A 17236-nucleotide genomic window follows, 5' to 3' on the forward strand; every position below is an offset into this window, starting at 1 on the left:
CGTTATCGCTCGGCGCAGAACGCGCCTGCACGTATCGGAAATTTCGCGAATGTTATCAGTGAATTTGACGGTTGTCTGTTGTCGACGAACCTTGTATAATCTGATTGTATACGTGACACTAATTGCGTAGTGCTTTCTAGAACGCGTCTGGGCACTGACGAATACGATAGAACTTTCGAGGACTGATATATTACAGCCGACGCGCTTCATCCACAGATGAGATTTTCGACGGTCGCCTACTTTGGTCGCCGCTATCATTGCGAATGAGTGTTGCTTTTTGCTGGGCACAAGTTCGACTAGTAAAGAGTTAAATTTGTAATTCCCACTTTTGACTCTGCATAATTTTTCACCGTCACTACTACGTGACAATGTGTCTAACAGAGATCTTTCAGTGATACTTTGCATGCCTAATTCTTACATATTTGGCTGCGCAATGAGCTACCAAAAATGAAATCATACAACAGCTTTTGATACAATATGGCATGGTCGTGCAGGTGTTTCTAAGTTTATCTTGCAGACAGACCAAAGTAGATATACCTGGTAGCGCAGCTCTCATAGGAGCCCATACGTTCAAAACATGGCGCTTCATCGGCAATTCATGGGGCTTAGCGCCATCTTTATGTGGAGGGAACATTTCCGTTGGAAGAAAAAATAATGTAATGACATATCCGTTAAAAACAGAAGTGACGTCATTTTGTTTTAGAAGGCACGAAATTTTTGTTGGCCTGCCTTTTGAGCTACATATTCAAATTCCACTTGATGGGCCATTCCACTTGATGGGCGTTTCGAGCTTTCAGCTCGGAAAGCAATGCAGGAATAGGCCAGCCGTACGGTTTTCGAAATCGCACCCTTGCACAGAACATACTTTCTTTGGAGGCCGACGAAAGCTTGTAGAGTGCTGGTCCTGTCGTGGGACGCCAAGCCCGTCGGCAAGCGCAGTCGCATGAAAAGAAATAAACAATTATCTGGCGATCGTAACTCATTAATTTGGAGTGAACAGCTTAAGAAAGAATGAAGCTACCCGCGTCACCAAATTCAGACAAACGTCGAGAAGCAAAAAAGCAAGTGTGAGTGGGGCGTATTTCAAAAGATGAACTTTACGAGCGCGCCTTTCTTGCACATTTCAAGAGCTGCATTGCACTGCGAGTGAAAGCGGCGTCAACGCCTCCTGTAACGATGCATGCGGAAAATAAATGTATTTATAATACTAATGAAATTAAATAAACTTGTATTTTCTTAACTGACCAAAAATTTTATTTTCGTTGAATGACTAACAATGTCTAGCTTGAATTTAAAAAACGCTTTTTTTTTCTTTCCCAATGTTTGTTCCCTTCAAGCATAGTCGCTCTTCAATCGCTGCTAACCCCCCTTGTTGATGTCGTTGACAATTTGTACTGAACCGCTTTTCGCCCCAAGCTTCGCGACCTATTTCGATCGACCTTCGACAGACGACGCACGAGTGCGAGCGCTGATGTCGATATTTTGTGTACTAGTCTTCGTATGTAAAAAAAAAAAAACTGTTGCGGCAGGCGTACATTCAATAATCAAACGTGTTTTTGGTATGCAAAAGAGCATACAGATAACTAACTTACTGTTTCAACATTAGTTTGCAGCATGCTGTTTTAGGTTGGACTTGCATGGTTGAAGACAGAATAGTCCAGCAACAGTGCGCCGCAGCCGGGGAGCGAGGGTCGGCGCGTGTCTGAGCTTCTTTCCAGTGGTTGCGTGCCCTTTTCCTCCAACCAAGGCGAAGCGACGCGTTCGCTTGTCGGCGCGTGCCGAAGCATACCGACGCATGAGTGGTCGGGCCTTAACGTGGCGAACCTGGTGTCGCCGACCTCCACCGCCGCTGCTTGACGCACATGCTGGGTTGGACTAGGAAGTGTCTTTTAGTTGCAGCCGCTTGGCATCGCCCTTTGTAGGAGCAGTGGTCGCCGTCACACACGCTGGTACCGCCGGCTGACCTCAGCAGCTGACGCCCCAGCGAGCGTAGCCCTCCTCAACTCACGGCACCCTGTTCCCTACCTCGGAAGCGCAGACGAGATCGCACCTGCGGCTGCGGATGCCTTGGCCGACGGCAACTCAGCGCATGCGCAGGCCGCCCCCTTCTCTTCTCCGCTTTCCGCCTCATGGTTCCGCTACACCCTCCTCCTGCGCTATCACCCTTTCTTCATGTTCCGCTGCCCTCCTCGTTCGTTTTCATTCTTCGCTCGTTCTCGCGGTTACGCCGACGCCGTCGGACAACACCGACACTCACCGCAAGAACGGGCGGCTAAGAGCTGTGCTCTAAACGATGGAGGACAAAGGCGTTGTGGACAAGATCGCTTTCTCGCCGCTGTAAAATCGGCCTAGATTTACCAAGCAGCACAAGACGGTCGTTGATACGCTCCCTACCCCATGTGACCTACATGCGTCATCAACCCTCTCGCCCTCAGCGTGTACCTCAACGCACCTGCTCGCTTTCACGAGAGCCCACCGGAGGCTCAACAAGCGCCGGTGGCCACGCACTCTGTGTATCGCGTTTCATTTGCTCAGCACTGTAAGTACGGCGAAAATATCTGATGAATAGTTGACAGTGCAGATGTCTTACCCTTAGTGAAGGCCGCGAATTTCTGACGGCGGAATCAAAGACGAGGATGCCATTGAGCCCCTTACAGCTCTCCTCAAAATTGAGCGTCCTGTCTCGCTTTGACTTGAACAGCACCGTCACGCAATCTTGTGGAAGCGACTCACGGGCTCCCTTCAGCACTGCCGGGAAAAGAATAATGTTTACCATTTCTTTTTTTGCTTTTATGGAGGAGAAGCAATCAAACATTGCACCTAGCTCTAGAATGTACCACCATCTTAATATCTTTCAATGATTCCCAAGAAGGGCACATGTCACGCGCATTAGGGGCATGTTAACGATCTCCGGTGGACAAAATTATTTCGTAGTTCCCACTACAGCATGTCGCATAATAAAAAAAAGTGATTTCGGCTTCTAAAACTGCAGAATTCAATTCAATCCCCTAAAAGGAATCTCATTAAGAAGTTAAGAAGTAAGTGTTATTCACATGTAAGCTGTAGGTTGATGCAAACTTCTGCCCTTGAAACGCTCAGTCAATAGCTGTTTGCGGAACTGTGATAGCTGTTTCCTTTGGCGTTCAGAACTGTAACTGTGATTATTCAGCGTAAGATACAGTTGTAAAAATATATATGTAGAAACCCTAAATTAAAAAAAAAGATATCTTCTATAATTCTGTCAAACAAGAAGGCGCCATTTGTGTTCCTCTACATAATTCACAACACAGAGTTTAAACGTTCCAGTAAATTAAAATATTTAGGTATTACGGTTTCTCATGAGATGAACTGGAGTGATCATGTACAAAATATATGTGGAACCGCCCAATGAAAACTTGGATTCCTACGACGAAACGTAAAAAATGCAGCATTGGATGTAAAACTAAAAGCATATAAATCAATAATAAGGCCAATTCTGAAATACGCCCGTATAATTTGAGATCGAAATCCGTAATATCTCGTTGACAAACTTGAACGTGTTCAGAGATTGGCATTGAGGTTCGTATTTTCCAGTTACCGAAGAACGCAGTCAGTAACAGAACTTCTTGCACGTGCAGAGCTACGAACCTTGGCTGTTCGCAGAAAAATCGCTAGGCCTATGTATCGTTACCAGCTCTATCACAACACGTTCAGTTGGGATTCCTGCCTTGTACTTGCAGCCGCCCTGTAGACGATCATCGCGTACTAACCATTCATTTGCACTTATGTCTTACGTGCCAAGAGTTCACGTCTATAAATATTCGTTTCTGCTTGAAACAATTATACAATGGAATAGCCTTGACCGACGCGTATTCGATAACGCTTGTTCACTAAAAACATTGGAAAAAGAGTTGGAACTGTGTTGTATTGATTGACTGTACTCTTTCTAACCTGTAACAGCCCGGAAGAGCTAACAGTATTTCAAATAAATGAATAAATAAATATCGGGGGCACAGACCGCGCTGTCGCGTGGTATTTTTTAAACTCCGCGGGATTTCGTTTTTCCCGAATAAACACGGCCATGCTAAATCTTTCTCGTTGGAAGTGCCTGAGTTGGGCAATATTTTTGCAGCTCCACAACTTTCCTATTGACGCCTGAACGTATCAAGCTATATCTAAATAGTTCATTAATTTGTCTCGGCTAATTACTCAACAAAAGACAAGCAAAAAATAGTACTTTATGTTTAGATAAACGCTAACAACATCCACGCAATTTCTGTTCCGAAGCACGCATAGGTTTTTTCAAAATCTTGCTCCAAGTTAACTGGGACACCCTTCATATATAAACATACAGGGTGTTTCAGCGAACACTTTCAAATTTTTTCCAAGGTCGCCTGTGGCAGATAGCTCAATTCTAGTTGATAAGCCGCTCTTCTCGAAGTGGCGGACACTACTTGTACAAAAAATTGATATCCAAAATCGTCTAATTAACAAGAATTCACTCATTAACATTTTATCTAATTATCTAATGGCCCTTATTGCAATTTACAAATTCTAGCCGGGGACTTCGCAAGGTGGATCCACTTGAAATGAATTTTCGAACGAAGTATCGTTCGAACTAACAAACCTTGGCGGCGGATGTAGAACATCCTTTCTGCGGGTTTATTGACTAGTTGCCTTCACCCAGAAGGATAACGTACAGTGAATGTCAGTGGAGATGAGTGCGAGTGGAAGTGAGTGCCACTGAGTGTGAATGGAGGCGAGTGCGAGTAAGTGCCACTGTGAGTGAGGAGGAGAGTGCGAGTGCGAGTGAGGGCCAGTAATTTTAAGTAGAGGTGAGTGCTAGTGAGTGCCAGTGAGTGTCGATGGACGTGAGTGCGAGTGCGAGTGAGTGCCAGTGAGTGTGAGCGGAGGTGAGCGTCAACATGAGTGAGTGCGGGGTCTGGAAAAATTATGGTGAGTCAGTGTGAGTGAGTATTCTTCCGCACTGCCGACCATGCTGATCGTAGCTTTTAGCGGAATCGCTGGTGCTCGCAGGGGTTGCGGAATTTATTCGCTTCGCTTATGCATTCTGATTAGACAAGATTTCTGTCACACAGAAACGGCTACAACATTCTAGAAAGTTATAATGCATGCAGATGGGTCTTGCGCCAAGGGTTAACTTTGTACAGTAGCTAGCCGGTAAAGAACAGTCACCGGAAAAAACATGAGCAATATACGTGTATCAATGTATAAACAGAAGACATATCTGAATGAAGCTGTCCAACTGGTTTTGTGACTAACCTTCAACCCACTCATAAGGAAACTTAAAGAACATAGCATGTATATTGTTCTCTTGCCGAATAGTCCGCACATTGTATAGGCAAAGAACAGCTATAGAGCTTAGAGAATGGAAACTGTACTCTTCAGAGTGCCACAAAAATAACAGTAGCGCGGACTCATTACGTAGTGAGTAATGAGGGTGCAGTGTGCTAGAAGGGGGTAGTGTGTTCAAGGAGGGTTCGTGGCATAGGCTGCTTTTGTAGACGTCGCCAGCTGGCGCCACTTCCTCATGGGCAACATGGAAGCCGCCGTGTTTCCCTTGAGACGCTCTGCAACGACGGCTCGTTGCGCCGGTTGCGCTTGGTAATGTTTGTACCTTAGTTTTTTTTTTAATTCAAGATCCTTGCATGCTCTGAGGTGGAGTATTGCGTAATGGGTCTAAGAAAGGGCAAACATATTCAAAAGAAGAGCGAACCAACTCGTTACATAACGTTTCGCAGTATTAAATCAAGTGTTATACAATAGTTCGCCCTAGAAATCCCAATTGTTGCTTATACATGTTTAGGCTGCAGAAAATCATCTGTGGAAATGCACATGCCATTCTTACAATCACATGGACCACATAAAAAAATTATCAGCGAGAACCTACTCCATCGTGTGCAGATATCACTCAAACAATGCATGGACATTCTTTAGACTGGCCACTTAAATTCTAAAACTCCCAGGATCAACACTCTATTGGAGATAGCAAACGTAATTAATAATAAAATGATTATTTACCTAATCACTCAAATATTGAAGTAATATGAGTAATGCAAACCAACAGCACGCTTAGGTTATCAATTATTTATTTATTAATGGATTGATTAATTTGAGATTAATTACTTACTTGTTAATAAATATAAGCTTCACTAGCATGAAATATTTCAACGTTGGTAATTAAAAGTAATCGAATACGTTGTACTACATTCAAATCTTTATATTGCGGGGAACAACCGCTGGGTATAATTTAAACTGGTACACCTCAGGAAAAAGCAAGCCTTTGTTTTAAATGAATACGTCGTTTGAACAAAATAAACTACAAAAAAATCACGGTCAAGACAAAGCTGGACACACACGATGGCGGCCCACAATCAGCACAACTGCCAACAGCAGGAATGAGCGGCGGGAAACCCTATACGACGGATGCTTGTGGCGGCGCTGCTATCGCATGGGCTAGCATCCGCCAACTGCCGGATTTTTTCACACTTTCGGCCTCACGTCAATCCATGGCACGTGCCACCCCTAAACACGCTACCCCCTTCTAGTACACTGTGATATGGCTGCTGCAGTAGCAGCTGGGGAGGAGGGGGGGGGGGGGCTGCTGTTGCTGCGGACTTGCTGGTTTTGGCAGTTTTGTTACCAATGTCGAGGCGGTATTCGTGTGTACAGGGATGTAACATGACTACAGATATCTTTATTATGTCGCCAGGTGACCGGAAGGCCTCAACTGGCAAAAAATAAAAAAAAAATTCGAACACGTAAGCTTGCATCGTTTATTGTCAATCCTGAATGAAGCAGTACTACGTGCCCACACAATTCATATAGGTCACGTAAACCTAATGCTGTCAGTCAGCGAGTTTGCAACATACGAAACACAGATATTGCTTCACTTGACTTCGCTTGACTTCAGCTTTCACTTCCGTTAAATTGCCGCAATCGAGCTGCAATGTACAATACCTTTCATAACACATTGGCGAGAGGCGCTTAGTGTTGGGGAAACAAACGTTATGCTAAGTTTCCCGCACGTATGTTATGCTTTTCATATTTCTGCTACACAGTTAGTGCTCAGGTACGGCAGTAAACGCTTTGACACAAGTGGAGTACTCAAAGGAGCTCAAGGAAATTTATGGAGAGAACAGTGCTTACAAGGACTTCTGCAAAGATTGTGTAAACAAAACACGCTAAATAAACATATAATCAATCCCAATTAATACTCGCATATTCTTGGAAAATGCAATTTGCGGTTTCATGTTGGAAACATATCCCGGTTTATGTATTCATACAAGGCGAATAGATTGCAAGGAGAACATTTGAATTGACTATCCCTGTTTGTGTATTCATACAAGGCGAAGAGAGTGTAAGGAGAACATTTGAATTGACTAAAAGAGCTGAGCAAGTGGAGGTTCAGCCTGGAGCGAAAATTTCAACAAGCAAACATTTTTGGGAGAGCCGTGACGAAGACAAGTTCCCCCGCTTATGCTTGCCTTGCTCGTCCAGTGTTCATTGGCTGAACGTTAAGCCGAACTTATTCTGCAACTATATTTCGAAATAATATATATTTCGAAATAATTTTGGAGGCACACTGTGTTCAGGTTTATCATCTGCTGTTTGAAGAGAAAAAAAAATGTTTTAGTGATTTGTCATATTTGTGAAATGTGGTGGTGGCTGTTGGCATGAGCTTGCCTTTTCTAGTTCTCTTATCTTACAGGTAAAGGGATAGCTTAGTCCTTGATTTCTAACTGTTCATGAACCATGTAACTGACTGCCAGAGATTCAGTCACCATGAAATATTACATGCTCAAAATTCCTTTGAGCACTTTCGATCATTTTAAATTCTTTGCATTTTCATGTAACAGATCATTGTTGTGAGGGAGCATTCGATACTTGGTGGTACTGGCCGCCAACTTGATTAGCAAGGAGCAGATGACAAAATTTTTACATTAGCAATTAGAACCTTGCTACCTTGTTTCTGTTCTGGTGGTCATGGTTGTTAGTGACTTGAAAAAGAAAGTTGGGACTCAACATGTTACTTCTCCGTTTGTGATGAGATGGCCTTAAAGCTAAGTAAGCTTATATGTCACATTTTAACATTCCTGCTCAATATGATACAAAATTGTAGACTGCGGCTTTTCCGATACGGCTCACACCCTTCTATCTGGTAAACAGGTAAACATTTCATGGTGAGGCATGGAGTTCAAGACGACCTGTTGTCGTTGGGGTGAGCGTCGGGCTTCTTATGGTCAGGCTGCAGACCAATAATTTCCCTTTTGTCCGTCTTCCTCAAAAGAAAAATGATGAAGCCATGACAAAATGCAAACAAAAAATGTTGAGGCAAAAGTTAGCCTAATAAATGAACGTATCACGATTCTAGGTGAAGCGTTCAGAAACATAACCTGTGAGTATTCTGGGCCTTCTTGTTACTTTCAGTGGTGACACATTCACTGTTTATTTGTACGTCCAGAGGCTAGAGAGTGATCAGGCGTCAATAATCAGGAGCAGTGTTTTGGAGGCTAGAGTTGAAAGAAAAAGGAGCCTCAATTACTATGGTGAAAGTGTAGGTGAGTTTGTGATTTATGACTAAGAACAGTGCACAAAACGGTCCATCACAGAAAAGCAGACTCCCACAACACTGTTTTGTATGTGCATTTCTTTCAATGTTGTCCTTGTGATGGCTGTGCATAGTCAAGTCTCGATTAGGTGAAGATTGCTTCTCTTGGATACTAATAATGAACAGTCATTTTATTATGTCTCAAATGCAACGAATCTAACTGTGTCAGTGGAAGTACATTTGCCAGTAAAGTGCAGTGAAATCGCACTCGTACATTTATGCAGAATCAGCAAAAACTATTTATTATTTATACTGTACTCCATGTTAGGAATTTTAGCGACTTGGCAAATTACCAAGAGCCTCGTTTGAATTGCCATTCAATAGCAATAACTATATAATATTTATTTTTCACTTCTAGAAATTTCTACAGGAATCGGTTTTATCCGCCTCGCATGCAAATAAATTTAAAGTTAAAAACGGGAAACAGTGCTTTCTTTTACTCACCGATGTACACGCCCAGAGGCTGCAAGGTTAATCCGCTTTCGTGAGTAGTCTCCTACAGACTGTGCTCGGTTCCAGCAGTGAATTTTCGCGCTAGCTAGCACTTTTTTTTTAAAGCAAGACGTCATTACGGGACAAGACGCGACTGATGACTAACGATGGAAGCCGTGCAGACATTATCCCAGTGAAACGCCGTAGCTCATAAAATTCACCGTCTTTAATCACGTCCGCTTGATGGCGGCTATCGTATGTTGGACTCATAAACTAGCTGAGATATTATTATTACCAAAGAAACCTGCTTTAAGAGGAAGCTTTAGCTCGGACCCAACTCCAACGCGGCCTATTCAAACATATGTAAAATGCAAAAGTGTTTTTCTGAGATAACTCCTGGGCCGAGTTTAATGAAATTTGTTGCATTTTAGAGAGAAAGTTAAATTCTACTGACTCTTGGAAGTGGAATTTCAATTTAGCGCATGCACTTTTAAAAAAAAAACTCAAATATTCGAAAGTTTGAAGAATATAGAAGCACGAATTTTGCAAATTAATAGCTCTGCATCAAGAATAGATATCACGGTTCTGTAATCGGCATCCACTAGATCATTGAAAGCGGACAAATTTGATACGTCATTCTATATATTACGTGAAATTGTTACGTTGTTTGCAAAGGTTCTGCAAAAGCTGCATTTCCAAATTGCTAATTTTTTTCAATTCATGTGTAACGTATTAATTAATGTACTATTAGATGCAATTCACATGATTGTGATATCATTTTTATTGCTGAGTTACAGTGTTGTAAACTTAATAGTTTTGTTTTCTGAAAATTTTCGATTTCTGCCACTTTTTAATTAAAAACTTGACGAGATAAATCAACAATTCAGAACCAACACTGACTAGACTTTAAGTTCTTCTTTTAAATGCAACAAACCTCGCCTAATTTGGTGCAGTGGTTGCCGAGAAAAACGAATTCTCCTTTTACATGTATTTAGATAGGAGCACCTGAGCTAAAGCTTCCTCTTAAAACGAACATACGTTATTCTGCTCAAAGGAAATGACCACCCGGTTGGCAAAAATTACCGCCGTACAATTAGAATCGATAAAGGGCCCAGACTACAATCGATACCAAATTTCTGCTGCTTATCGCCCGTCATTGAAATCTCAAAGCCTTTCTTCGAGTAATAAAGCGCAGACTTTAACAAAAAGGTCAAGTGAAAACAATCACCCACTTATTTCGTAAAAAATTAAATGTTAGCTATGTTTGTCGGTTTCATATGTACATTTATAAATAAATTATCCAGTCGCTTTGAGCGCCCCAGCAGAAAAATTGCGGATTAAGGTATATGACCGCATAAATCACAGTAGCTCGACTTGCGCGCTTCATGCAGGAACGCGCCGTGGCTGACTTTTTGCACGTTATCCAATCGACTTATGCTGCCATTATCTGTACTACCCCTACAGTTTTTCCGGTGACCTGCTCCGTTCTCTACCGAATTACTCAATGAAACGACAGTACCTAAAAATTCTCGCTGCAAAGCATGTACGCCTTAAATCGCATATTTTCTTTATTAAAACGAAACATCCTATAACTTTTTCACCGGAGGCAGTGTAACGTGCGGCCTCGTGATTCACGTGGTCACATGGTGGCAATCTCCATGTGTTATCGTCTTGCCGGGCGGCCACGTAACCGCTATGCCGCAAAACACGGTGAAGCGAGATGGACACGCTCATAACCGCGAAGCCGAATGACAGGAAACTTGTGCCATGGAGAGCAAAACCTGGGGCGAGACTGCGCAAGCGTCTAGCTTTCAGAACGTTCGCATTGCCTCCTACGTCACTAAGCAGGCTGAATTGGCGTGCCCGTCTCGCCGAACCGACGACCGTTGACGAAAGCGCTGCGCCGTCGAATCACGAGAGTGCAAGTCAACGTTCCAAAAGTGAGATATTTGCGTGATCTAACCTTTGAACAGTTCCTTGCGAGTATCAAGTATACTTGCACGCCTAATGCGTACATATGCAAATTATTTATTGAAACGCATCATGAAAGCTACGCTTAACGTTGATTCCGAAAAAGAGCTTTTTACCTGTCGTAATCTTTTTTATCTCTTGTACAGCCGATATATAACGAAAGTTGATGAATCGTGCGAGTTGGAATTACCCATGATTGCAGCGTACGATTAACCAATTAACATAGACACAAAAGGAGTAAGCACTTGTTCAGTCTTTTTCTCGTTCTGCGTCTTCGTTTACCATGCAGTGCTGTACATCGATATCTTACGTTGACTTTTGATAAAAGCTCTTCCAATACGCTTGAAGACGATGGCGTGTACGACCAAGGATGACACGACTGTGGCGCTATGCATGTACAAAATTGAAAAGGCCAGCCAGCGGCGCATTTATGACACCCGCACAGTGGAGCAATTCTCGGCACGGGTGTTATGGCCTTGGCTTGGCTCCCTCCCGGCTCCGTCCGCCTCTTGGAGAAGCATCTTTCCCGCTGCCCCGACCATCTGTGTTCCTACCTTTATCACGTTTTACGACATGCCACTGATGTCACGTGCGAAATTGGCCCCCCTCGATTCCACGTGGTCCAAACATTTACCGATATCGATCACGCCGCCCTCTCTGAAGCCGCAATTTTTAGCTGCGCCTTAGCCAGCCCTGGAACGGCACTTCAACCACAGTAGGTTATTTGACAGCAGCGCGAGCGGAACACTGGGGCACAGATTCAATTTCATGGACAACCCATTAACTTTCCGACTGCTATGTGCACTGTAAATATTATGCAAATACATTTAACGCCATTTTTTCTTCGCGTAAATATGTGTTCCAATACATAGGGCATATTTCTGTGAAAAAAAAAGGAAAGGTGTCTAGCTTCAAGGGGCTGAAATACAAGCATATTTATCATTATTGACGCCTCCCGAAACTGTTCTCACCTAGAACAAATGTGGCTTGGCGTACATATAATTTTGTTTATTTATATGTTTTATGAAGAAAAAATTTGCCTTTGCAAGTTGAGTGGTGCAAAATCTCAGTTTGTGACAGAGTGTGAGCAAAAAAAAAGAAAGATGGGATTCTGTCGCTATCCGTTAGACAAAACAAAAAATATTAGCAGACGAATTAGAAGTTTGCCAGCTGTAACGCTGCTCTAGCAATATCAGCAATGGAATAAAGCTTCTGAATGCGGTACAACTCACAGTGAAGGACGCCATAGAATTTCGTGTCAAGGTGTCGTAGTTTTGCGTGTCATCCCCTTCCGTTAGTGTAGCTCTCCAACTCAAAGACGCTTCGCGTCATGACGGTTCCAAGCTTACGTTGGAACTGCGTGTTTTCTCTAATACGTTGGTGTCACAGTCGATAATTCGTCTGGGCCAAACGGCTTCTGATTTGGTCCACAAAGTGACTCCTCCACTGATTGTCCCGAGCAGTGCAGAGACACCGAAAATATTAGTCATTGCATTCCTTACGCGCTTTCTTCCAGAACACCGACACACCTGATTGCACCGTTGGGCTTCGAATTGTTGCCTTCGGTCATAAGAAAGGTCAAAGCGAATCGGATTTCACGCACACTTCAAGTCATAGACTTGAAGGCAAATGAACACACACACAACAGGGCAAATTAACACGATGGACGTACGCGTTAAGTAAAACAAGAGCACATCAATTATCAAACCACTTCAATCTAACAGTTGTAACGCGTTAGGATGATGCCATGGCATCAACGTCTGCCCTGCTATCTTCAGGGATAGCAAAAATGATTACCCTGGACTACTTTTTACAGCGCATCAATGACCACATATACCTGCGGTTTCTATTCATCTTCCAGTGTAGTGCAACAAGTCTCAGATCCATATAACAAGGCAGCTAATCTTTGTTGGTTTCTTTTGAAAACATGAGCGATTTTCTCGATTTCTGTGTCACCATGCGCAATGCAAGAGGGGGAGGGGGGCAGAGAAATCAAGCAACATTTCTATATCGCGGAGGTTAAACTAACCGCAACGATTTTGCTCTCCCTGCCACGTGTATGGCTGATTGAACGACATGTAGCCTACATTGTTCTGTAGGGGACTGCCTTCAAGCATTTATCCTATAAAGACATGCGGTGCTATACGGCTAGTGAGAAACGGCGTACGCTCTGCATTGGACGAGCTTCGGCAGGCGGTGTAAGTGAGGCGCTTAGGCTCAACGAGTCCCATGATCTGTTTTCTTGTTCTGTTTTCTTTCTTTTATTTCTGGCTTATGGTAAAAATCAAGCCTAGTTACCACCGCTCTCGTTTAAGCTTGACGCAAGGCGCACATCGCGGCTGAGAAAGGTAACATAGTATATGACACGGCATTTTGAAGTCCGCACGAGTAGAGATTAATTGCCGGCTGAAGGCGTGCGAGGTCGCAAACGCTGGTCACATTGAGCTTCCGAGGTATGAAACTTAGGTGTTTATTCAGTAACATATATTACGGTCTAAGTTAAACGCGATAACTATACGAGAGAAAAAGTCGAGGGATCATTTGTGCGCACCTCTTTTGGTGGCCAAGTTATGGCGTACGTACACGAGAACGCGCGTTACATTTCCCGGCTTCACCAGCCGCATTCCGATAGGGGAGGAATTGCAAGGTGAACGTTTACTTGATTTAGGCGCCAGTCGAACAACCCCAAGTAGTAAACGGTGCATTGGCTTCGGGCATCACGCGGAAAACGCAGCTGGCAGTTCGTGGTGGCGAACGCCAATGCCGACGCCTCACCACTTTCACAAGGACGCCGAGCTAGGCAGTCATAGAGTTCCATGCAATAGTTACTAGGGGAAACTCGGCCGCTAGAGTCCGCGGGAGCTTCAGTAGAGGTGGTTGAGCCAGCATGGGAATTGCGGGAAGTACATGGATTTGCCTAAACTTAGTCCTTCTGGCTTCAAACGGCTTCGTGACTTTGTAAGTTCCTCATTTTCAGCAATGCGTTGTGTTATAAAATAAAAACTATTAAAATTATCCGATGGCACGATTCGAACACAGGACCTCTAGTACAGACACTCAATATTGAAGCCATTACGCCACGGGCGCACTCATCTACAAGCGACATATTAACACTTTTCGCGGTGATCCCATGGCGCGGCCATGTTATATCACGTGGTGACGCGTCCACTGCTTGCCTCAACAGCCTCCGTTGCCTACATGTTTACAATGCGTGTGTATGACGCCGGTGCAGCTTAGAAAACCTCTGCGTCTGGAGATATCGTAGACTGTGACTAGGTTGATGACACGAAGCTTTGGCCACAGCTTCGAGAGCTGATCAAGCTATGTCCAAACGGCGCGACCAGCGAAAATGATGCTTGTTCTAAAAGCGAGGCTAAGTATGTATTCCAAGGTATCCAAACTTTCCGCTCATGAATTGAATCAGGATTACTTTGTTTTCATCTTCGTTCTTTATTTGGCAAATATTTTTTAAGCAGCAGCTTGTCCCATTTGTGACTCAGTAAATTTACTCGGTGCGGTCATATCTGATTATTTTCTCCCTAACCGCTTGCGGCTGTGCTCATTTCCAATATATTTGTTCTTTCTGGTACGTTCTGACACTTTTTATCCGAGATGTATTATCGCTAGTAACTCGCTTACCCTTGTGGACCGTCACGAAATGTTTAGCTTCGACCATCCGTGCGCTATCGGTTCAGTCCGTTATTTACTCTGCGTGTCATCATCATAATCAGCCTATTTTATGTCCACTGCAGGACGAAGGCCTCTCCCTGCGATCTCCCATTACCCCTCGTCTGCGCCAACCGATTCCAACTAGAGCCCGCGAATTTCCTAATTTCATCTCTCCACCTAGTTTTTTGCCGCCCTCGACTGCATTTCTCTTCTCTTGGTACTCATTCTGCAACCCTAATGGTGCAACGGTTATCTATCCTGTGCATTACATTACCTGCCCAGCTCCATCTTTTTATCCTAATGTCAATTAAAATATCGGCTGGACCAGTTTGCTCTCTGATACAAACCACTATCTTCCTGCCTCTTAACGTTATGCCTAGCATTTTTCGTTCCATCGCTAATTGCGAGGTCCTTAACTTGGTCTAAAGCTTTTTTTGTCAATTTCTAAGTTTCTGCCCCGTAAGTCAGCACCGGTAAAATGCACTGATTGTACGCCTTCCTTTTCAATGCTAATGCTAAGCTTCCACTCAGGAGATGACAATGTCTACCATATGCGAGCCAGCTCATTTTTATTCTTCTATGAATTTTTTTCTCATGAGCAGGATTCCCTGTGATTAGTTGACCTAGGTAAACGTACTCCTTCACAGATTCTAGAGGGTGACTGGTGATCCTGAACTCTTATTACCTTATCATTCTATTCAACATTGTCTTTGTCTTCTGCATAATAATCTTCAACCCCACTCTTACACTCTCTCTGTTAAAGTCCTCAATCATTTTTTGTAACTCGTCTGCAGTGTTGCTTAATAGAACAACGTCATCGGCAAACCGAAAGTTGCTGAGACATTCGCCTTCGATCCTTACTCCTAAGTCTTCCCAGTTTAACAGCTTGACTACTTATTCCAAGCACGCAGTGAATAGCATTGGAGACATTGTTTCTCCCTGTCTGACCCCTTTCTTTATAGGTATCTTCCTACTTTTCTTGTGTAGAAATAAGGTAGCTGTGGAATATCTGTAGATTTTTTAAGGTATTTACGTAAGCGATTTGTACTCCTTGATTACATAATGCCTCTATTACTGCTGGTATCTCTACTGAATCAAATGCCTTATCGTAACCTATGAAAGCCATATAGGGAGGCTTGTTCTACTCTGCGGATTTCTCGATCACCTGATAAATGACATGCATGTGATCCATTGTAGAGTATCCCTTCTTGAAGCCAGCCTGTTCCCTTGGGTGGCTAAAGTCCAGTGTTGCCGTTGCTCTCTATATAAAAAGAAACAATGGTCGCTCGTCACCATTACTGTGGGGCTCGATGGATTGCGACGCCTCCGCTTGAGGGCATTACTTTCACTTTCAGGTTATTGCAACCTCTCCGGAAAGTTTTGTCTCGCCGGTGTAGGATACCAAGCAGTATGCGCATGGTTCTCTGTGGACCAAGCGTCTCACGTTTTCTTCGATATTACTTCGGTAGCCAAGTTAGGTGCCCAAAGTAGGCATTTGATTGCGTACAACATGGTTTCCCTTGCGTTTTCTTTTTTTCACTTTGGTGCCCCCACCTCGCGCAAGAAAGACATTGTTGCGGCGCAGTGAATTCTCGCATGGTGAAAGTTTGATTTTGTTACTTCTTTTGCGGAAAGTGATGGGCCACGGTACTCTTACACTCTTATTATATTATTGAGATAGCAATTATATGGGCACTTCAGGCGCATTCCTGCCGTCACCGTCATGTTCAGTGTAAACTCCAAGAGCTGAAATCAAAACTCTGACAGTGGCCCGTCTGGCCGGAAAAATACAGGTTGATTAAACGCGTTAAGACTGCGCGATTTCAAGGGTTGAGAGACTACCACTACAACCAAGGATATCAGAGTGCAAGGCTAAGGTGTGTATACTGGAAAATGATACGTTCTATGCCCGTCGCCGATCAGAATTCCTGTGCCCACAGGAAGTGCAAAGGGACTTCTAAAAACCTTCTATCTCGACGACTTCCGTTTGGTCCCGCTCCGGCATATCACTCTATTACCAACTACTTTGTCACAACAAATCAGCTACTGCACCTCATGGCCTACCGAAAATACACAAGCAAGGTGTTCCAATGTGGCCCATTGTCAACTACGCTTGTTAATCTCTGTACAAGCTTTCACGTTTCTTACACCGGAACATCTCGCCACTCGTTGGAAAAAGCGGTGCTATCGTACACAATTCTGGCGACTTTATCTAAAAGATATGGCACGTTGTTCCTGCTCATGATGACGTCTTGTTCTCATTTGATGTTAAGTCAATATTCATAAGCCTTCCAGTAGAACTGGCTGTAAAGGTTTGCACCGCTGCCCTAGGACCTGACGGGTCGTTTCCCAATAGGTATCCGATTGACGCCTCAGACCTGTCCGGTCTCTTTAGGTTCGGTTTATCGAATACATACTTCATCGTCCAACAGAATTTTTACCTGCAAATGCATGCTAAGGCTATGGGTACATCTATATCAGTTACTGCTGCGAATCTGGTCATGGACGACGTCGAAAGCCAGGTGTTTGCGTCTTTTACCCCCTATCCAAAGG

At 43.7% G+C, this 17236-nt stretch overlaps 1 protein-coding gene across 1 annotated transcript in view; it reads right to left on the bottom strand.

Moving 5' to 3' along the window:
* Positions 1-17236, bottom strand: part of LOC139052467 (uncharacterized) — a 67191-nt gene that overhangs the window by 24952 nt on the left and 25003 nt on the right. The window contains exon 3 of the mRNA XM_070529584.1: positions 2591-2748. Coding sequence (XP_070385685.1) covers positions 2591-2748 — 158 coding nt within the window. The remainder of the gene's footprint in view (positions 1-2590; positions 2749-17236) is intronic.

Source organism: Dermacentor albipictus, unplaced genomic scaffold, assembly GCF_038994185.2.
Source record: "Dermacentor albipictus isolate Rhodes 1998 colony unplaced genomic scaffold, USDA_Dalb.pri_finalv2 scaffold_24, whole genome shotgun sequence".
Taxonomy (NCBI): domain Eukaryota; kingdom Metazoa; phylum Arthropoda; class Arachnida; order Ixodida; family Ixodidae; genus Dermacentor; species Dermacentor albipictus.